Here is a 21,791-nt window from a genome sequence, read left to right as displayed (position 1 = left end):
TTTTGTTACTGTGACTTTGCGCAGGAGAACAAAGTGGTTTCTACCCACAAGAGAAAGAATATAAAAGGCTCTGGAAACCCCTCCATTTTGTCTTCAGCTAACTCAAAAGATAGACTCTCCATCCCAAAGAGATACCTGAAAGAAACTGGAACAAAGGCCAATAACTACGGGGGTGTGAGTGATTGCTGGACCCAGACTAGGAAGGAGTCTAATCTGTGAAAGAAGCTTATTGGAACATCTCTGAGGGTGAGATTTAGCTGCATTTAGTTTCCTACTGTATTAGGCTTAGACTTGTGTGTTTTTAGTTTTATTTATTTTGCTCTGTGTTATTACTTGGAACAATTTAAATCGTACTTTTTATACTTAATAAAATCACTTTTTGCTTAATAATTGACCCAGAGTAAGTAATTAATACCTGGGGGAGCAAACAGCTGTGCATATCTTTCTGTCAGTGTTATAGAGGGCGGACAATTTATGAGTTTACCCTTATAAGCTTTATATAGAGTAAAACAGATTTATTTGGGATTTGGATCCCACTAGGAACTGGGAGTCTGGGTGCTAGAGACAGGAGCACTTCTGAAGCAGTTTTTAGTTAAGTCTGCAGCTTTGGGGGGATGTGGTTCAGACCTGGGTCTGTGTTTGCAGCAGGCTATCTTGTCTGGCTCAACAAGACAAGATACTGAAATCCCAAGCTGGCAGGGAAAACGGGGTCAGAGGTACTCAGCACATCAGGTGGCAGTCCCAAGGGGGTCTCTATGACCCAACCGGTCCCAGTGCCGGTAATCGAGCAGGATCTGCGCACAGCTGATTGCTCTGAGATGCTTTTAAGTGAGTTTTAAGTGTGGTGGCTGGAGAACAGACAAAGTGGTTACTGGTTTGTTATTTTCTGTTTGTTTATTTTGGGTGAGGGAATAAGCACTAGAAAGCTACCAGTGAGACAGCTACAAAACTAGAGCTGGCCAGACTGGAAGCAGAATAGAAGGCAAAGGACTGTGAGTTTCAAAAGAAGCTCAAAGAAGAAGAGTCAGAGTCAGCCAGGGAGGAAGCTGCTCACAAAAGAGCCATGGAAACCCAGAGGTTAGCCCTGCAGTTAAAAGACTGCGAAATACAGGCCCAGAAGCATGAACTGACTGTTATGGAGTGGAAGAGACAAAACCCTTCAGCAGCTGGCTCCACTTCTCCAAAAATTCACAAATGGGAGCCACAGTGTCTGCAGTATGATGAATCCAGTGATATTGCTAAATATTTCATCACCTTTGAGAGACTGTGCACCCTCCATGCAATTCCTGAGGATCAAAAATTGATTACACTGATGGCAAAATTGACTGAAAGAGCTCTGGACATATTCAGTAAGATGTCTATTGATGAGGCTTCAAACTATAGTGAATTTAAGGAACTGGTTTTGAAACAGTTCCAGATTACACCTGAAACCTACAGGGTTAAATTCAGGAGTCTTAAGAGGGGATCTGGATTAAGTAATGTGGCTTATGAAAATGAAATGAAAGATTTGTTAGATAGGTGGGTGAAGGGAAAAGGCATTACAAGCTCTGAAGGAATGTGTGATTTGGTTACTCAGGAACAATTCCTGAATATGTGCAGTGATTATGTAAAACTGTATTTGTGGGACAAAAAGGTGGATGCAGTGGGTGGATTGGCTGAGTTTCCAGACTCTTTTGAGCAGACACACACTGCAATTAAACATAAACCACTGACAGAGGGGTACAGCGTTGGGGGAAAGCAGAATCACTGTTTTACCCTTGGGAAAAAGGAAACATTCACCTCCCCATTCCCGTTACTTGTCCCAAATCTCCTGTACAAGCAGAGGAGCCCAAGTGGTGCTGTCATTGTAAGTCCACTGAGCAGTTTGCAGGTCAGGATAGCAGCAGTGATGTTAAATCTGCTACTTTGTCATAAGTCTCTGGTTCACCCAAGCAGGTTGGGGGTCATCCGGTCCTTTGTTCAAAGCTTCCTTAGAAAAATCACAGTCCAGAGATGAGAAGAAGGAATGAAGACAAAGCAGTGATGTCAGTGATGTCATAGCTTGCAATTTATTGCTCAGCTCATGTGCATGGAAAGTTACTGGCCAACATGGAGTCAGGGCCGGCTCCAGACATCAGCCTACCAAGCACGTGCTTGGGGCAGCACCTTGGGTTGGGGCGGTGCTCGGGGTTTGTTTTTGGTTCTTTTGGTTCGGCCAGGCAGCACTGTGGGGGGTGGGGACTCGGGCGGCGCGACACGACGCTTGGGGGGGGCGGGGACTTGGGCGGCGTGACATGACGCTCGGGAGGGCAGGGACTTGGGCGACGTGACGTGACACTCGGGGGGGTGGGGGGCACCTTTTTTTTTTTTTGCTTGGGGCAGCAAAAATGTTAGAGCCGGTCCTGCATGGATTCCAGGGTCCCATAATCATGGAAAGTTACTGGTAAAAGATGGTGTCTTAGGTCACATGTCCAAATCACATGACCTTACGTGCTTTGTTGAATCAGAAAGTTACCATTGGCCAATGTCCCCACACTGTCTTAGGCATTTTCAGGAAGGGCTCACTGAAGAGCTGATTTCCTTGAATAGCCCATCATCACACGGATGGCTCATCAACCAGTGATGGCTAGTCTGAATGAAAATTTGCCTGGGGGGTGTCATCCAGCAACACAACACACATTTGAGATACAAATACATAGCAAGTATTCATAACTTCAGATACATAGAAGATACATGCATATAAACAAGATTGTCATATTTAGCAGATTACAACTTTTCCATTGATACCTTACAAGACATACTTTAAAAGCAGCATAGAGTCCTGTGGCACCTTATAGACTAACAGACGTATTGGAGCATGAGCTTTCGTGGGTGAATACCCATTTCGTCGGATGCATCCAATGAAGTGGGTATTCACCCATGAAAGCTCACGCTCCAATAGGTCTGTTAGTCTATAAGGTGCCACAGGATTCTTCGCTGCTTTTACAGATCCAGACAAACACAGCTACCCCTCTGATACAAGACATACTTTGTATCAGATTTAGTGCAATTGTACAACAGTGGTGGAACAGTAGTGTACACCTGGTCATCATTCTTTTCTACACAGCATCTTACAAGCAATGGGCTGGCCTCATGTGTAATTACCCAGGGGTCCAGGCAGATATGCCCAGCCCACACTGCTGCACCTTCGCTGCTCTGGGACCCAAGCTAGCTCAAGAGGCAGTCACACCCAGTAACCGCAATCTAGACAATCCAGATTAAAACTAACCCAGGTACATTAGCTCAAGTGCCATCACCACATGCCATGACTGCAGTCTAGACATACCCAGAGCACATGACAATCCCTTCCCCAAAGAGCTCACACTCGAAATAAGCAATGGAAGGATCATTATCCCCAGTTACAGATGGGAAGCTGAGGCTAAAGGATTTGACCAAGGACATACAGAGAGTCTGTGGCAGAGCCCAGAAATGAAGCCAGCTCTTCTGCCTCTTGGGCCAGTCCCTTATCCACATGGCTGCCCTTGATCTCACATAGCTATAGCGCACATTCCAATGAGCTGTCCAGCAGCATTCCCATTAAAAATGCTCTTATATGACATCATGCAGGTTGTCCTGGGGTGCTGATCTTCATCCATCGACATGCATGATGAATAATCTCAGAGAGGCTGAATGGGGTCCTTTCTGTATGTCACCAGGGGTGCTGTTTCTGTTGTGATGCTGAATGTGCCCTGGCAAAAGACTTTTCATTGACTGACACAGCAGCTGCGCATGGTGGGATCTGCCTTAGGAACACAGGGACAATGGAGATGTCCCCACCCCCTCCCCATTATGTACATCTCCGTGGCGGCTGCTGCACGCTGCTTATTGTCCAATACTGATGAGAGCACAGGAGAGCGTAGACAGCAGGCTACAGAAAGGGCATGTCTTTCCCTGCTAGTGGGGCGGGGAGCTTTAGCACTCCGGGCACTGTGATACAAATCGCACCCCACCTTCTACTGTGGCTTCCACCAGCTGTTTCCCCTTAGCTGGGTGCAGGAAGCAGATGTGTGAGCATCAGACTCTGTTGTGATGCCAATTAGCAATGAGAAACTCGTAGGAACTCTTCTCTCAAGATGATCTCTGAATAGCCATGGGCTCACTGCCCTCATTTCAGTATGGCTGGCTGGGCCAGTGCTTTTATAGCCCAGCCCCAGTCCCCCTGCAGCAATCAGTGAATGAATGAACTAACAGCTTTTATTGTTTGCTGCATAGGACATCTAAAGGCCCCCACTCAGATCCAGATCTCACTGTGCCAGGTGCTGCACAGATCCCCACCAAGGCTGGGGCCCCATTGCACTAGGTGCTGGACAGACCAGAACAGACCCCTTATGCCAGACACTGCACAGACCCCTGTTGTGCCAGGTGCTGCGCAGACACATAGTATGAGGCTTTCCCTGCCCTGAATACCTTACAATCTAAACAGACACAAGGGAAACTGAGGCAGGGGGCAATGCAATGACTTGTCCATGGTCACCCAGCAGGTCAGCAGCAGAGCTGGACTAGAACCCAGGTCTCTCATCTGCTGCTCCAGTCATAACTATACCTTTAAGTTTGGCTACCCCTCTTATTTACAGGTTGCCAAATCTCAAATCCAGCCTGCAGGAGCTCAGGGCTGCCAGCAGGATTCCTCCCTGAGGCATGCTCACTTGTGCCCTAACAGTGGATAACCGCGGAGCTGTATGACCCGACCCAGAGAGGCATGAGCAGGGATTTGTATTTTACTAAACTGCAGGGCAGTTAGGCTGGTAAAAGGCAATGCATACACATGGGCAGAGGCCCCAGTGCTTATTGCTGGGCAGCTTCTGGCAGCACGGTCACAGCAGCCAGGATGGCACTCAGGGTACTCAGAGAAGGAGTGCTGGAGGTGTAACAAATGACAGGGTCTTTTTGTAGCTCCTAGAGGAGTTGACCACCCAGCTGTGGTGGCCACCAGCTTTGTCTCCCAGACAGGGCCAGCTCCAGGCACCAGCCCAGCAAGCAGATGCTTGGGGCTGCCAAGGGGAAGGAGCAGCACATCGGGCTCTTCGGTGGCGGGTCCCTCAGTCCCTCTTGGAGGGAAGGACCTGCCACCTAATTGCCGTTGAAGAAGAAAGTGGTGTGTTGGAGCTGCCACCAATCAGAATTGCAGCTTTTTATTTTTTCCACCGCTTGGGGTGGCAAAAACCCTGGAGCCAGCCCTGCTCCCAGACCCTGTCATGGTGGGCCAAGACCCATGCCCCCATCCCCAGCCCGAGCACTCAATCCCTCTCCACATGCCTAATCTGATTAAAAGCCTTAACCATCCCTGCTGAGATGGAACCGCTCCTCTTCCCCAGAGCACCATACCTTCCCCCACTGGAGCTTCTACTGCAGCCTAAGCAGTAAGCGCTGTTCTCACTGAAGGTGGGTATGGGGCCCTGGTGCTGAGAAGCTGTAAGATTGGCAGGTGGCCTGTCCATAATCAGAATGGCCATTACCATCCTTGCTCAGGACATCGGACCTACAGGTGTTGTTCTCTCTCCACAGCATGGTCAGTTCAACTGGGCAAGCCTAGATCCAGCCTGATTCTCCACTCCCAAGCCTTCTGCAAAGGAGGGCTGGGAAGCCACCAGAGCAGAATGGCAACAAGGGGAGGCCCAGATCCTCAAAGGCATTTAGGTGCCTAACTCTCATGGGAGGATCTAATGCCTAAATGCTTATGCAAGGGGGCATGGCAAGTGGAGAACTGTGCTCAGTGATTTTGGCTGCAATCTCCTTCCGCAGCTGTTGCCTGCATTCTGCTAAATTACCATCAGCTGGAATGGATTAATCATGCCAAACCACAAACAGCACCTTCCAGGAAATCAGCTAGCTACAGCAGTTGTTCTGAGGCATGCAAAGTGGCTAGCAGCAAGGAGGAGGCAGCCTGCTGTGGTTTGGTGCAGCAAGCGCCAGCCGATAACACCTACCAAGGCATTTCCTGTTTATATGAGCAGCATGGGCCTGTGGGATGGCAGCTGGCTAATTTGTGCCGTGTCAGAAAGACCCAGTTACAGAGAACTCTGATACTCAGGGCAGTTACGACAGGCAGAAATTTTCCATCAACATGAAAATTTGGGTTTTTAACTAGACTTCCCCCACCCCCAAAAGGTTTGCTTTCCTCGCCATTTTTTGTTCAAAAACTTCAACTCCCCCAAATAATTTGATTCTGAAAAGCCGCTGTGGTGCCTCATGGGAGTCGTAGAGTGGGCACCTCATACCACCATTCTCTGCAGGTTGGGCTCCCCTGTTGGACTTCATTGAATCACAGATTAGGGTTGGAAGAAAACTCAGGAGGTCATCTAGTCCAACCCCTTGCTCAAAGCAGGACTTCATCTCCCATGATGCACCACAGCAACACGACTGCTAGGATGCAAACACCTCCCCTCACCGAGAGAGGAGATTGTGGAGATCTTGGGAGATGTAGTCCAACCAGGAGCCCAGCCTGTAGAAGAGGGTGGGAGCAGGAGACACCCTGAACTACAGATCCCATAAGACACTGTGGCTTCACTGGGAGCACGATGAGGTGCTCAGTTGGTGCTGGAGTCAAGCATTAACCTCTCCAAAGATGGAAAGACAATGATGGAAGAAGCTGACAGACCTTGTTTACTGTTTATTTTGGTAGATGGAATGTTTTGTTTTAATATCCCAGAAAAGCTCACATGCAAGCCATACCTCTGTCTTTCCCTGTGTGGTGAACATTATAACGCTATTCGATAAACCCCTGGGGTGGTCGCATCGGATTAGTGTGTGCAGCACTGGGCAACCCATCTCCAGAAGGATGTTGCCGAACTAGAGGGATTCAGAGAAGGGTGACAAGAATGATCAAGGGCTTGGAAACAATCTCTTATGAAGAGAGGTTGAAAAGATGGGGATTGTTACTCTAATGAGGAGCCAGGTAAGAGGGGACTGGATGCAACTGTATAAAATAATGAATGAGTTGGAGAAGGTAGATTAGGAGCTTCTATTCTCCCTGTCTCCTAACACAAGAACAAAGGGACAGTCAGTGAAATTGAAAAGTGGGAAATTCAAAAGGGAAATACTTTTTCAAAAATGCGGAATTAGATTGTGGAACTCAGTGTCACAGGAAGTCACTGATACCAAGAACACAATAAGATTAAAAAAGGGAGTGGATATTTACACAGATAACTAGAATATCCAGAGTTAGACTAATTCATGATTGCAAAAATAGTGTGGAACCCATTGGTTTAAGATGATCTCTGACTATTAGAGAACAGAATGAAACCTAATGCAAGGGGCAGATTATCCCACATCTTCTACTGCAGGGTTCTTACACTTTCCTTTGCAGGAATGTTGGAGACAGGAGACTGGACTAGAAGGATGTGGGAGTCTAATCGGGTTGGGCTGTTCCGAGAGGAGGCCAAAATGGAAACGGGGATGTAATGGCCTGGGAATGGAAAATAAAGGATTCTGCTAATCAAAGGGACATATCAGCTGCTGGAGGGATCCAGATCTTTACCTGGAGCAATGAGCTTGTTCTATGTTAACCTGCTCCTCCAAAACCGAAACGTTCTATCCCACCTCTTGACCCCACTGCATTTGTTCTTTATCCTTATTATTCCCCTCTGAGGTGAACTCCAGGGATGCAGTTTTGGAAGTCTCAGAATCAATCCCTCCCCTCTCCCCACATCCCCGTCCAAACCTATACGCAGAAGCAGCTGTAGAGAATGCCAAGGTGTTTATTTCCAGGCAGTGCCCTCATCCGATTACATATACCAGGAGTATAGCTCAAAGGTAAGAACAGAGGAGCAGGTGAAGTCGTGCATTGGAGGGGAGAGAAGCAGAGCATGGTCTGAAGGAGCAGAACATCCAGAAAGGGATGATCAAGGGGCAGGTTCCTGGGAAGGAGACCACAGTGGCTGTCGCTGGGGAGGGAACCCCCCACTCTCCAAACATATTGGGCCAGACCTTCAGCTAATATTTACCAGCAAGGACATCAATGGAGCGCTATTGATTCAAACAATCAGTGGTTCGGGCTCGTTGAAGGAGGCTTCTTTGTTGACTCTGGTCTGTGGTCCCTCTCCCTGTATCTCAGCCCCTGGCTAAGGATGCCGGAGGAGGCTGTCCCACAGAGCCAATTTCAGTATGTAGCCCCCTCCCCTCGGGCCAGCGCGGGAGTCACACGAAGAGCTTGCTGTAGCAGGCGTGGCAGTAGGCTTTGTCGCCGTGGTCCCGGAAGGTGCCCTTCTGCAGCTGGCCCAGACAGAAGGCACAGATGAAGTGCTCGGGGTGGAACCGGCGCCCCATGGCGCTGATGCAGCGCCCGGCGATGGGCTTCCCACAGCCGTGGCACAGCGAGCCCTGGCGCTGGTGGAAGTGAAGCTCGCAGTAGGGACGGCCGTCTAGCTCGAAGAAGGAGCCGGTGGTGAAGCTGCTGAAACAGTCCTGAGGGAGGGGGAGGGAGCATTGAAACCTCATCCCTAACTAAGCACCTTGCCAACCTGCATATGGTGTTCTGCCCCCTCACCCATCTGGCCCCATATGGGCCCTGCTCCCTTGCCAATCCAGCCCCCATATGGAACCCAGTCCCCTCACTCATCTAGCCCTGGCCCCTCTATCCTGATGCTTCAGGCAGCCATCCCCTGTAAGGGAGCTGGGCTCACACTCAGCTGCTATAGAGGTTCTTAGTGCTCCGTAGGGAAGAACCTCCTGGCCATGCCCTGCATCACCTCCCTAAAGATGAAAGCCCAGGTGTCCCTGCAGCCCCCTGAGTGGGACTCCGCACACTCACCCCACACACAAAGCACTCGGGGTGCCAGACACCCTGGAGTGCGGACAGGTAGTTGTCCATCACGGGCCGCTCACAGGCTCTGCATTTAGGAGAGAACATGGCCAGGAAGTCCTTCTGGCAGTATGGCTTCCCGTTCTTCTCGTGGAAACCTGCGGAGGTGAGCAGGAAGAAGACATCCATGAAGTGCACTGGAATCCCGTGGGAGGACACAGAGAGAGACTCTTCCTGGCAAGCTCCAAACCTACCCCAAGGAGCCAGAGAATGTACCTGATTCCTGCCCACTCCGATTCATGCTGGGCCCGGGCAACAAACACTGCGCAGGGATATTCCTCTTTAAGATGCAAATTTCTCATGCCAGACTCCTGCTTTCCTTCTCATTTGCTCCCCATTGCCAAACTCGGGAATTACAGGGAGAGATTCTCACTAGTCCCTGTGGCCCAGATTTTCAAAGGCATTTAGACATTGCTGTCCTTAGTGTTCTGATGACTAACTGATTTAGGAGCCTAAGTGGCAGAAAGTGCCTAAATCCCTTTTGAAAATTAGATTTTAGCTCCTAAATCCATCAGGCATTGAACGCTATGGAGCTAATTTGAGGGGGAAAAGAATCCAGGAAAGCTGGCTATATTTTAAAGAAGACTTATTGAAGGTGCAGGAACAAACTATCCAGATGTGCAGAAAGAATAGCAAATATGGCTGCGATCAGCTTGGCTTAACAGTTACATCTTCGGTGAGTTTAAGCACAAAAAGGAAGTTTACAAGAAGTGGAAACTTGGACAGATGACTAGGGAGGAGTATAAAAATATTGCTAGAGCATGCAGGAGTGTAATCAGGAAGGCCAAGGCACAACTGGAGTTGCGGTTAGCAAGGGCTGTTAAGAGTAACAAGAAGGGTTTCTACAGGTATGTTAGCAACAAGAAGAAGGTCAGGGAAAGGGTGGGACCCTTACTGAATGGGGGAGGCAACCTAGTGACTGATGATGTGGAAAAAGCTGAAGTACTCAATGCTTTTTTTGCCTTGGTCTTCACAGACGAGGACAGCTCCCACACTGCTGCACTGGGCAACACAGTATGGGGAGGAGGTGAGCAGCCCTCAGCAGTGAGAGAACAGGTTAAGGACTATTTAGAAAAGTTGGACATGCACAAATCCATGGGTCCAGATCTAATGTGTCCGAGGGTGCTGAGAGAATTGGCTGATGTAACTGCAGAGCCATTGGCCATTATCTTTGAAAACATATGGTGATTGGGGGAGGTCCCAGACAATTGGAAAAAGGCAAATATTGTGCCCATCTTTAAAAAAGGGAAGAAGGAGAACCTGGGGAACTACAGACCGGTCAGTCTCACCTCAGTCCCTGGAAATATCATGGAGCAGGTCCTCAAGGAAACCATTTTGAAGCACTTGGAGGAGAGGAAGGTGATCAGGAATAGTCAACATGGATTCACCAAGGGCAAGTCATGCCTGACCAACCTGATTGCCTTCTATGATGAGATAATTGGCTCTGTGGATATGGGGAAAGAGGTGGACGGGATATATCTAGACTTTAGCAAAGCTTTTGTTATGGTCTCCCACAGTATTCTTGCCAGCAAGTTAAAAAAGTGTGGATTGGATGAATGGACTATAAGGTGGATAGAAAGCTGGCTAGATTGTCGGGCTTAACGGGTAGTGACCAACGGCTCAATGCCTAGTTGGCAGCCAGTATCAAGCGAAGAGCCCCAGGGGTCGGTCCTGGGGCCAATTTTGTTCAACATCTTTATTAATGATCTGGATGATGGGATAAATTGCAACCTCAGCAAAGTTCACAGTTGACACTAAGCTGGGAAGAAAGGTAGATACAGTGGAAGGTAGGGATAGGGTCCAAAATGACCTAGACAAATTGGAGGATTGGACCAAAAGAAATCTGATGAGGTTCAACAAGGACAAGTGCAGAGTCCTGCACTTAGGATGGAAGAATCCCATGCACCACTACAGGCTGGGGACCAACGGGCTAAGCAGCAATTCTGCAGAAAAGAACCTAGGGGTTACAGTGGATGAGAAGCTGGATATGAGTCAGCAGTGTGCCCTTGTTGTCAAGAAGGCTCATGGCATATTGGGCTGCATGAGTAGGAGCACAGCCAGCAGATCGAGGGACGTGATTATTCCCCTCTATTCGGCACTGGTGAGGCCACACCTGGAGTATTGCATCCAGTTTTGGGGCCCCCACTACAGAAAGGATGTGGACAAATTGGAAAGAGTCCAGCAGAGGGCAGTGAAAATGATCAGGGGGCTAGGGCACATGATTTACAAGGAGAGGCTGAGGGAACTGGGCTTATTTAATCTGCAGAAGAGAAGAGTGAGGCGGGATTTGACAGCATCCTCCAACTATCTGAAGGGGGATTCCAAAGAGAATGGAGCTCGGCTGTTCTCAGTGGTAACAGATGACAGAACAAGGAGCAATAGTCTCAAGTTGCAGTGGGGGAGGTCTAGGTTGGATATTAGGAAACACTATTTCACTAGGAGGGTGGTGAAGCACTGGAATGGGTTACCTAGGGAGGTGGTGGAATCTCCTTCTTTAGAGGTATTTAAGGCCCGGCTTGACAAAGCCCTGGCTGGGATGATTTAGTTGGTGTTGGTCCTGCTTTGAGCAGGGGATTGGATTAGATACCTCCTGAGGTCTCTTCCAACCCTACTTTTCTGTGATTCTATGAATGCTGAGCACAACAGTGCCTGACATACCTTTAAAACTCTGAAACCACTGGATGTTTCTTCATGACTTTCCCAGTCACTGCTGAGTACTCTGTCAGATAATTGCCCTGCCTTGCAGAGAAAGGCTAGGTTTGTGCTTACACTGGGCCTTGCACTGGGCCCTCAGATTTGGATCCAGTGCCCAGCTCTGTCATAGACTCCCTGTGTGACCTTGACAAGCCACTTCTCTCTGGACCTGAGTTCCCCTTCTATAAAATGAAGATAGCGATCCTTCCATTCTCCCAACCTTCATCTTGTCTACTTAGCTGAGAAGCTCTTTAGGGCCAGGACTTTCTCTCACCATGTCCATGCAGTGCCCAGCACAATGGGGCGCTGATCTCAGCTGGGGCAGGGCCTGTCTCTCGCTGTGTGTCTGTGCAGCGCCTGGCACAACGGGACCCTGATCTCAGCTGGAGTTTCTAGGTGTTACCATAATAATAAATAATAATAAAGGCAGAAGGTGGATTCCTAGAACAAGCCAGACATCCCTAAAAGCAGGAATTCAAATTCAACCCACCAGCCAATGAGCTGAGTTAGACAATTTCATGACAACGGAATGTGCTACAAGAGACGGGTGCAGGCAGAACTGGCTCCCACCTGTAGGGACTGAGCTGTGATAAGGCAAGATCACTGTGCCAGGAATAGTATTGGGAACATGGAAGAGGTTAGGATCATGGCCCCATTGTACAAAACAGTGCACAGTCCGTGCTCCGGTGAATAAGCAGCCGATCGCTAGCCAAACTCCTCAAACTTAGCACTAACAAGAAGTCACTGCTGTGGGGAGAGAGGCCCCCTGGAGAACAAAGACAGGATGCAAGAGGGGACAAAGAAAGAACCGGCCCCAAGAGGAGCTGGGGCCTGAACTCATCAGTTAAACTTTCCACAACACTGCTGTAATTAGCAGCGTGGGAGTGAGCGAGTGGGAATGAGCGAGGCCCTCCACACCGGCTCTCTCAGGTGCCAATTACTGAGCAGGGCTGGCAGGAACACAGCCGATGAGTGCCTGCCTAGAAAACCAATCCCTTGGCAGGAACGGAGTGTTTTTGCTCTGGCCACCTGGGGAAATTAACGAGCACCTACCACGGGTGGCACAGCAAGCAAGCAATTAACACACATGCACACTGCAGGGAGGAGGGAGATGGGGCCTTAAAGGGGAACTGATGGTAAAATGCATGGATAGACAACAGCTGCTGCTGTGGGGATTTCGTGCCACTGGCTGGGCTGTGAGCAAGTGGTCACCAGGGTTGTTACAGGTTCCGCTGTGCCACCATGACACAATTAAACACTGTCTGTGTGACACCTATGGGAAATGGTAACCAGCACTCCACACTGGTGCTAATGCCTGGAGCTCTGGCCCCAAAGCCTGCATCCCGTAGGGCCTCAGAGGGAGGGAATCTACTCGTACGACTAAGCACTTTAGCAGGAGTGCCCAGCGAAACGACTGCTCCCTTCCAGAACTGTCCCTGATCTGTGCACTTGACAGAATCACAACTCACGACCAGAGGCCCAGGGTAGGAATAGCTGGAGGTGAGACGGTGGGGAACCTAAGTAAGGAATATGGGGAACTGGCAGAGGTGTCGGAGGAAGGCCAGAGCTAAGATAGCAGGCGATTGCAGTCAGGATTGAGGGGCATGGACAGAGCAGGGGTGAGGATAACAGGGGCCTGTGGGTCAGGATTGAAGGCATAAGCAAAGCTTTTGGGGGGAGGCCAGGGCTGGAATAGCAGCAGGACTGTGGGTCAAGACAGAGGTCTAGATCCCTGTGGAATCCCAACTTTCTATGTATGGCAGGAGAAGAGCAGGGGACGCACCATCATTGCTGAACACCTTCCCACAGTGAGCACAGAAGAAGTGCTCCGGGTGCCAAGTCTTGTCCATGGCCGTCAGGACTTTCTGCAAAGAGAATGAGGTGATTGGGGTGTGCGCTATGGGCAGAAAACTATGAGGGGAGAGGGGCTAATCCAACCAGGAACCTCTCCTGGCAGGAGTTAGAACCAGGAGGGCAGAGCCAGCTCTATTTACCTCCAGGATGGGCGCGGCACAGTAGGCACAGCGGGGGGAGAAGAGCTGGTGATAATCCTCCTGGCAGTACGCCAGCCCGCCTCGCTCATAGAAAGTGCTGGAGCCAATCTCCTGTCTGCACTGGGTGCAGGTGAAGTGCTCGGGATGCCACGTCTTCCCCAGAGCAGTGATCATCTAGAGACAGGACAAAACCCAGGAAGTCTTTGCCCAGAGAATCTCGCCACAGAGCCTATCGATACATGGGGGACCCAGCAGTCTGGGGAAGCCATGATAGGAATAGGGACCCTCCCATGGTCCTAGAGGTGGTAGCTTTGACAGCAGGAGACTCAGGTGTTGTAGGACTTTTGGGGGGGAAAGAGATCCCCTCCCCTAAAGGAGGGACTGGGGAAAATATACTGTCCAACCAAGCAGATCTTATAGCTCAGCAATCACGAGTGGAAGGATCCAACCCCGGTGAGACAGAGGGACACACAGAGGGACTGACGGACAGCCGCAGGGTCCATGCCATCCCCTCTCACCTTTCCAGCGATGGGTTTGCGGCAGGAAGCGCAGTCGCCCTTAGGCACGGCAGTGATGCCGAGGTCCTGCAGCTCTTGCGTCAGGTTCCCCAGCATGCTCTCAAGGGTGCTGCCAGGACTTGGCCCCACTGCTGACGGCCCCTTGGCACGTTCCGGCTCCACGGCAGAACCCACCACTGAGATCTGCCACAAAGGAGGAGACGAGGCCATGAGAATGTTCAGCTTCATGTTCCCACCAGGGGCTGTGCCCTATAGTCTCCCCCTTTTCCTCTCACCTAGGGAGCTGTTTCTACTGCACATGGGACCCGCCAGCGCCAGGCTTTGCCATTGCCAACTGGAACGTGAGACAGGGCAATACCAGGCTGCCAGTGGCACCATGGTGCCGAGCCCACACTCAAAAGGGGTCCTGGCACCCAGACCATGGCCTTGCTCCCCCACTCCACCTGCGTGACATCCCGAGGCCCCAGCCTCACTTAGTCTGTTCCCTCACACAGGCCCCACCCGCCACTCGCTCCTCTCCACCCCCGTCCGCCCCATGCAAGTGGTGGGCGGGGCCTCAGGGGACGAGGCTTGAGCGGGGGTGTGGTCTCAGGGCAGAGCGGGGGCAGAGTGGGAGGGTGGGGCCAGGGCCCAGCAGTGCTGGGCCCACAAAAGGTTAATCCAGCCCTGGGCAGGGGCCATTCCAAAGGAAGAGCCCAGGGCCTGCATCTCAACTGAAGCTTTGTGAAGTGGTGCCCCTGGTTCTTCTGGAGGAGGGGGCTGTGTGGCCAGGACTCACCTTGGACTGCATCTGGCCCAAATGAGATAAGAGGTCATCCAGCTGCTGAGCAGCCGTCGGGGGAGGAGGGGAAGGAAGCGACAGCTGCGGAGTTGGAACCTCACTGCGCGTGGAAGACAGACATCCGCGTCAAAGAGAGTAGGTCATGGCTTCATCCCCACCAGGATCCCCCTTTACCCAGCTCCCAGCAGCCAGACCCTCCCTGCCACCACCAGACCACAGGAACACCAAAGTGTTCACTGGAAGCACGGTGCCCACCCCAGTGAGCATGGAAGTAGAGTAGGGTGTGAGGGACACCCCTAGAGAAGGGAAACAAATGCATCTCCCCATCATCAGTGATGGTCTGACCCCCAGAGCAGATGCTTTTCAGGAACAGAATTAAGATAAACTGAATTAAGGGCACTTTAATTCTGAACGAGAGCATCCACACAGGGGTTTAATGAGGTTTAACAAATCCCCTTTAAAAGGTCATTTAGATGAGCTTTCCTGAGTGTTCCCATGTAGACAGGCACTAAATACATTCAGGGACTTGTGAGTGGAGGGCAGGACAGGTTGGGATATGTCTGGGGAGGGAGCTCCCACACACCCAGGTACCATCTCCTTAGCCAAGCCACTCCCACCCACCCAGATACCACCCCCTTAGCCACGTCACTCTCACACACCCAGATACCACCCCCTTACCAATCCAGATACCACCCCCTTACCCAGCCTGGTCTACAGATTCCCCAGCCACCACCCCCTTAACCAAACCCCTCTCACACCCCAAGTACCACCCACAGCCTTCCAGTAACTGGATATTTCTTGTACAATGGTCAGCAATGACTTAAAGAACAATGTGATATTTAAATCATTATTAAGCTCCCAATTCAGCTATTTTAATCAAAGATTGTAAGGCCTTCAGGCTAGAGGCCTTTTTGCCAAGTGTACAGCAGTTAGCGCAATGGGGCGATCTTGATTGAAGCCTCTGCTACCCCAATACAAATAAATAATTAACCCACTAGTACAGCTCCCTCCTAGCCCATCCTGTGCCACACTTCACACCGGGCAGCACAGGGAGCTGAGGAGGCTTGGGCACACAGGTACCAACTGGTAGCTTGGTTCAGTTTTGCTGCACTGTGGTCACAATTACCAGTCCACTGGTTGTAAGCAGAGGTTGTGGATTGTCTCCACCTTCCATAGCGAGTATTAAGCCTGTTGATTTGCATAATGGCAGATCCACTGGTAACTCCTCTGCACCACCGTGCCACCAAACCCCTCCTCCTCACTGGCAGTTCTGCCATGTTTAGGCCTCATTCGATGTCCCTCCTCCCTCACGCCTGCCTGCAGACTCAGCCCTGAACTGGGTCCTGTTCAGACTGAGATGGGCACAACCAGAAGGGTTAGAAACTTCTTTCTGACCCATGCTTAGACCCTGCAGAAACTGACGAGGCCACCAGAGAAGGGCTGGTATGGGCAGTGCCACCTCAAACCCGCTCTGTCCGGCCGTGGCGGGGGATCAGGGTAGGGTTAATTTTTCATTAAGCCTCATAGGGGAGCAGGTGTTTGTAGGAAGCAGTGCTGAGGAGATACAGATGGGTGTACTGGAAGGATCAATAAAACAGCTTTCCCTCCCTGATACAGCATTTACCTGTAGACATTTTTGTCATCTGATTCCGGGAGCTGAGTACTTAATGCAGGCTGTACCTGGAAGCACAAAGAGCAAGGGATACACAAAGGAAGCAGCCCCTTTCCCTACACCCAGTCCAGTTATACTGTATTTCCAGATCCTGTCTCACTGTGAACATGGCTAATTAAGGAGAATTAGTGGTTAACTGATCATCTTTAAGGTGCCACCGGACTCCTTGTCATTTTTCCTCCACTCTGGGCATTTTCTAAATTATAGGCAGGAGGGGCTGGATGGGCCCATAACATCTCTAGAGCACAGATGCAACTGTCTGCGTGAGATAACCTTCATGTGCTGAGTTCTGCAGGGTCTCAGCCTTCCTGTTGTAGAGGATGGATTTCTGCCGGGTACCTTGTGTGTAGACGGCCCTTGTAGGCACTGATGGGAATACCTTATGGGTCCCTGAGGCGACTAGCTTCTCGTTCTGGACAGCGCCTGTCTGGGGCACTGCTGCGGCTGGTCTCTGCTCACTGGAGCTGTGTGTCAGAAGGCAATAGTCCCCTTTGGGCTCCTTAGAGCTTTGTTCCAGTTCTGCCAGCAAAGCATCTGAACAAAAAAACCAGTTAGAGACAAACAATATAAACTGCATCCTCCACACTAGACACATAACACTTCCCCCAGCGCTCTCTCCCCACACCAGCACATGGGCCCCAACCTGCTGGAGGAGGGGTGCCCCTCCTCTGGCCCCAACTCAACCTGTGGCCTGGACCTGCTGGGGCCGGAGCAGCCTGGCCTCAGGTATGGCCGGCCTGCTCGAACTGCACCTGGGTCTGCACCGCTCTTGGGTCAGGCCGTGCCGCGCCACCCCAGCCGTGCCTCGGGCTGGGCCACTCTGGCCATGGCAGGTCTAGGGCTGGGCTAAGTGGGGTCAGGGGAGTCCTCGGGTGAGTGGCACTAAATAGGTTGCTGAACGGCCACATGACTTACAGAGAATTTAGCTATAGACCATGATCAAGTCTCCTCTTAACCTTCTCTTGGATAAGCTAATTTGATTGAGCTTCTTAAGTCTTTCATTAAGGTTTTCCAGATCTTGAATCATTCTTATATCTCTCTTCTGATGCTGTGTCTGCCACAACACCCATAAGAATCACCCAACATTTAGGTTGGTGTTTGCCAGAGAGCCTAAGGATGTTCGGCACCCAACTGCCACTGAAAGTGAATGTGAGTCTGGCATCTGAAACCCTAAGGGTCCTTTGGAAATCCCAGCCTAAAATACCTAGGTTGAGGGGTAACCTGAGAAAGTAGATATTATTGATGTATTGATGTAGACAGTCAGCTAAATGATCTCACTATCAAAATGTACACAACAAATTGCATGTATTCCACTGCTTCTCTTTCCCCTATCCTATGTGTATGTTATGGAAGAGGGTGTCAATGGCAGCCATAAATCATAGACCAGGTTGAGTCTGATGGCTGTGTTCATCATCCTTCATTCAGGCTAGCTGGAAGGAGCACTTAAGGCCTGTCTATGTAGTGATAGTGGGAAACAGTAGAAGCCACCATCCAAGGCTGCAGGAAAAGGCTTGTGCCAGAACGAAGTCAGGGAGAAAGCAAATGGTTTCCCTGGGACTGACTGAAAACAAAAGGACCAGGGAATTGTCTGGCAAGCTTCGTCTGCGAGCGAGAGAAGAGAGGCAATAAGCAAGAGAAGCCATCATGAACATTGCCCTGGGAGGAAGACAAAAAGACAGCGCTAGTTGGAGTACTCTCTGGAAATGTAGACTTGGATTTCTGAGCAAGGAAACAATCTTTCATTGTTGTTTTTCTGTAGTGTGCAGGGAAATGAGACTTTGTGTCCATTCTATATAAATGAACAGGATTGCACCAAACAACAGACCTGACTCATAGCTCTGATTTCTCATCCTAACGGAAACAAGTCAGCAAGACCTGGAATATTGGTTAAACGTTTGGGCCAAAGAGGTAGCATGTCTCCTTTTTCTCCTTAGCTGGTAAGAACTTTGGAACAGGACCAATGCTTTGTTTATACCAGGGCTAGCACAACGGGGCCTCTTTTTCAAGCCTGTGGTTTCTCAGTGCTACTGCAATAACAAGATAGCTAGTCTTGTGGCTAAGGTACCAGCTTGTAGTTCAGGACATGTGGGCTTGATTTCCAGCACTATCACCATCTGGTGTAACCTTAGGGAAGTCACCTCACCTTCCTGTCACTGTTCTTTATATTGGGCATACAGCTAGAGGCCCCAATCAGGGACCCTTTGAGCTAGATGCTGAACATTCAGATAATAAAAAGACTCATGATGCTTTCAGTCAAGACATTTGGTGGATACAGCCAATGTGCTAACCCTGGAGACCCAGGATCTTCTGCCACTGGCCCACTGGATGACCTTTGGTAAGTCACTTTTCCTCACTTTCCTCATCTTTAAAATGGGGGAAATTATACTGCTTGCCATCATAAATCATTTTGAGATCTACTGATGAGAACTGATATAGACGCACGGTATTATTATTGAGATCAGTGTAATAAGCAGCACACAAGCTGTGTGTCAATTGTTTCTTAGGCATCGTGGCAGGAGATTTAAGAAGAGACATGAAGGTGCCTCAGCTTTCTGTCTGTTTCATCTTGTGGCAAGGAGCTCCACAGTCTATTTAGGCACTGTGCGGGAAAGTATTTCCTTTTATCCATTTTGAACTCACCAACATTTAATTTCACTCAATGTCCCCTTGTAATAATACTCCCCTACCTACCAGAGGTGTTTTGAAGATAAATCACATATCCGTGAGGTGCTCGAATACTACAGTGATGGGAGTCAAATAAGGATCCAGAGAGATAGTAAAACCATCAGACTGCTGGGTTGTGCAAAGCCAGTAAGACTGATCTTCCTAATCTGGAAACAGGCCCTGGGTGCTGAGAAGCCACTTCTGAAACATTGCTACTGCCAGGCTGGATCAGACCGGACAACCATCTAGGCTGGCCAGTACTCTCTCACCGATAGTGGCCAGCACCAGGCACTTAACAGGCAGATGCAAGAAACTTCTTAACCCCTAGCAATTAGAGTCTGGCCTAAATACTGAAGCATGAGGTTTAATATCTCTTCCAAAAATGTATGCAAGCACCATTATAAGCAGAACATCCAGTTAGTGATCTGTGTCTAATCCTTTTTTGACTCCTGCTAAGTTCTTGACCTCACTTACATCTTGTGGCAAGGAGTTCACAGTCTGCATGGGGAAAGATTTTCTTTTAATCATTTTGAACTTGCCATCTTTTAAATTTCACTCACTGTCCCCTTGTCCTTCCATTATAAGTCGGGGGAGCAGAAACCCCACCCAACAGAACCTCCGAATCATCATCTCCCGCCCTTTTCTTTCCATCTGTATGATGACCGTCCCTTGTTGAGGTTAGCAACCCTACACACCGATCTCTCTATCTATCTCATTATCATGTCCTCTTGATACATCATTATCAGACATCTCCCTCTCAGTCATCACCCAAGCTTTGGTATCACACCTCCATCACCAATTAGCCTTTGCTAACTCTCTACATTTCCTGAAACACAGTAGCAACTGTTAGTTCCAGACTCTGGTGCAGTCTGCCCTCCTCTCCAATGCCTTAGTAGCACACAACTTCATTGTAACCATCCTCCAGGCACCGCTTTAACTGGGAAGAGAGGGGTCATGCTGCAAAGGGTATATTAGAGTCACATCCCCTTCTATTTCGTCTTCTAAATTTGCAATTCAAGGGAGGAACAAAGAGTAGAAGAGAAGATGAAAGACAGAAATCCTCATGCCCTCCTGGTAGCCTGGATGCTGTGGTGTCAGCATCAAAACCAATTTGGGGGCCTAACTCAAGAGTCCACTCCTTGCTCTTCCATTGGAAGGGGGGTGCACTTACCCAAGTCATCCATTGCACAGAGCCCTGTCTCCCCTTGCTCCAAGAAGGAGAGCCAAGATGTGTTGGGTGGCAGGATCACAGGGGAAATGAGCGAGGCAATGAGCGAGAGGAACTTTCAGTTCCTCTCTTCAGCCGCACTTCCTCTCTTTAGAGCCCGGGGACTTTTTGCATGGGTCACATGTTTCAACTAAAGCATGATGAACTCAAATCATTGAGAAGGGAAAGCAGGGGGGACTGGCCCAGGTGGTCTTACAGATCTACCACAAAGGTGATCCGGCTGCTTTCTTCCATGTGATCAGGGCACTCGGCTGACCCTGCGTCCAGGAGAGCAATTGTACACAGTGACACTATCTTTGAACCCCTTCTGGTGGGAGTTAATGGGTGAAAAACCCCTCATGGCTCTTGAAAGCCAGCAAAGATCCATTATTGATGAGAATTGTTAATTGCTCAAGAAACCACCCTATAATGTTAATAGCTTTATCTGTTACCATTTTGTCCCAAGCCTACCCTTTCTGGGGACGTTCACTGCATAGGTCATGGGACGGAAGTTTCAGCTTAACAGCATTCAGAAAACTGGAGGAATCTGCACCAAACTAGTTTCCAGCCTACACATGGTGCAGAGGCAGCATCAGCATTCTTCATCGCCGATTTCCTTCTGGAGATGAACAGTGGTCATGGGGCCATGTAGATTATAATAGATCTAGCATCAGCCTTTGATACCTTTCAGTCTGAAGTGTTGCTGACAAGCCTGTGACATCTAGCAGGGAGGGATGAGGCACTGGATGCTTTCTGGGACCATCAGGCAGCTTTTCATCCAGCCCTCTCAGGTGAGGCCCCGCAAGGCTCCTTCCTGCTCCAGACTTCAGTACGCTCTTCTCTATGTCTCCTTTCTGTCAGATCTGGACCGTGCAGTTTCCTTGCTTTCCCAGTGCCTTGCTGAGATAAGGCTCTGCAGGAAAGTTGACTGAGATGTTGGTTACAAACAAGTCAAGAGCAGTGCCGGCTTTAGGAAGTGCGGGGCCCAATTCGAACACTTTCGGCGGGGCCCTGGTAGGGATGACTTAAAAAGAAAAATATGTAAAAAAAGGTCTTCCATTTCTTCCATGTATCATTTACTTTCCATAACTATATAAATAATAAAATTGTATATTATGTACATTGCATCATATATGCTGTTGATTGCTTATTAATGACTGCCGTTTCACATGTGTGGGTCCCCACCACTCCCTGGGGGCGTGCACATGTGTGGGTTCCCGCTGCTTCCTGCCCCCCTCATTGAAGCAGGTGTGCAGGTTACTGGCCTGGGAACTGCAGGGCAGCAGTGGACATGGGGCTGGTTCGAGGCAGGGCAGGGGCTAACTGGAGGTAGGGTCTGGTTGCAGGCAGGGCAAGGGGTGCGGGGCTGGCTGGAGACAGGGGCGTGTGGGGCGGGCTGGCTTCAGGCAGGGCCACAGGGGGGTGCAGCAGGGGTTGGCAGGG

The 21,791-nt window shown here is 49.9% G+C and overlaps 1 protein-coding gene across 1 annotated transcript; it reads right to left on the bottom strand.

The window, feature by feature from the left end:
• Window positions 1-7,695: 7,695 nt before the first annotated feature.
• LPXN (leupaxin) lies at window positions 7,696-20,426 on the bottom strand. Its single transcript, XM_050955944.1, has 9 exons — window positions 20,313-20,426; window positions 16,857-17,011; window positions 16,430-16,485; window positions 14,803-14,905; window positions 14,025-14,207; window positions 13,507-13,680; window positions 13,296-13,377; window positions 8,768-8,916; window positions 7,696-8,421 (listed from the first exon to the last, which is right to left on the bottom strand). Exons 1-9 carry the CDS (start codon window positions 20,323-20,325, stop codon window positions 8,155-8,157), a joined length of 1,182 nt encoding a protein of 393 aa, XP_050811901.1. The 5' UTR covers window positions 20,326-20,426; the 3' UTR covers window positions 7,696-8,154.
• Window positions 20,427-21,791: the final 1,365 nt, after the last annotated feature.

Source organism: Gopherus flavomarginatus, chromosome 5, assembly GCF_025201925.1.
Source record: "Gopherus flavomarginatus isolate rGopFla2 chromosome 5, rGopFla2.mat.asm, whole genome shotgun sequence".
In the NCBI taxonomy this organism is placed as follows: Eukaryota; Metazoa; Chordata; order Testudines; family Testudinidae; genus Gopherus; species Gopherus flavomarginatus.
Note: the sequence above shows the minus strand (reverse complement) of the source record. Positions and strands in the feature narration are given on the sequence as shown.

Bases quoted from the DNA above. Each gene is read 5' to 3' on its own strand.
- LPXN (XM_050955944.1), bottom strand. The intron at 14,906-16,429 runs GTAAATGCTGTA...TTCCACGCGCAG, and splicing joins GATGACAAAAATGTCTACAG to TGAGGTTCCAACTCCGCAGC. The intron at 8,917-13,295 runs GTGCGTCCCCTG...TCACCTCCGCAG, and splicing joins GAAGGTGTTCAGCAATGATG to GTTTCCACGAGAAGAACGGG.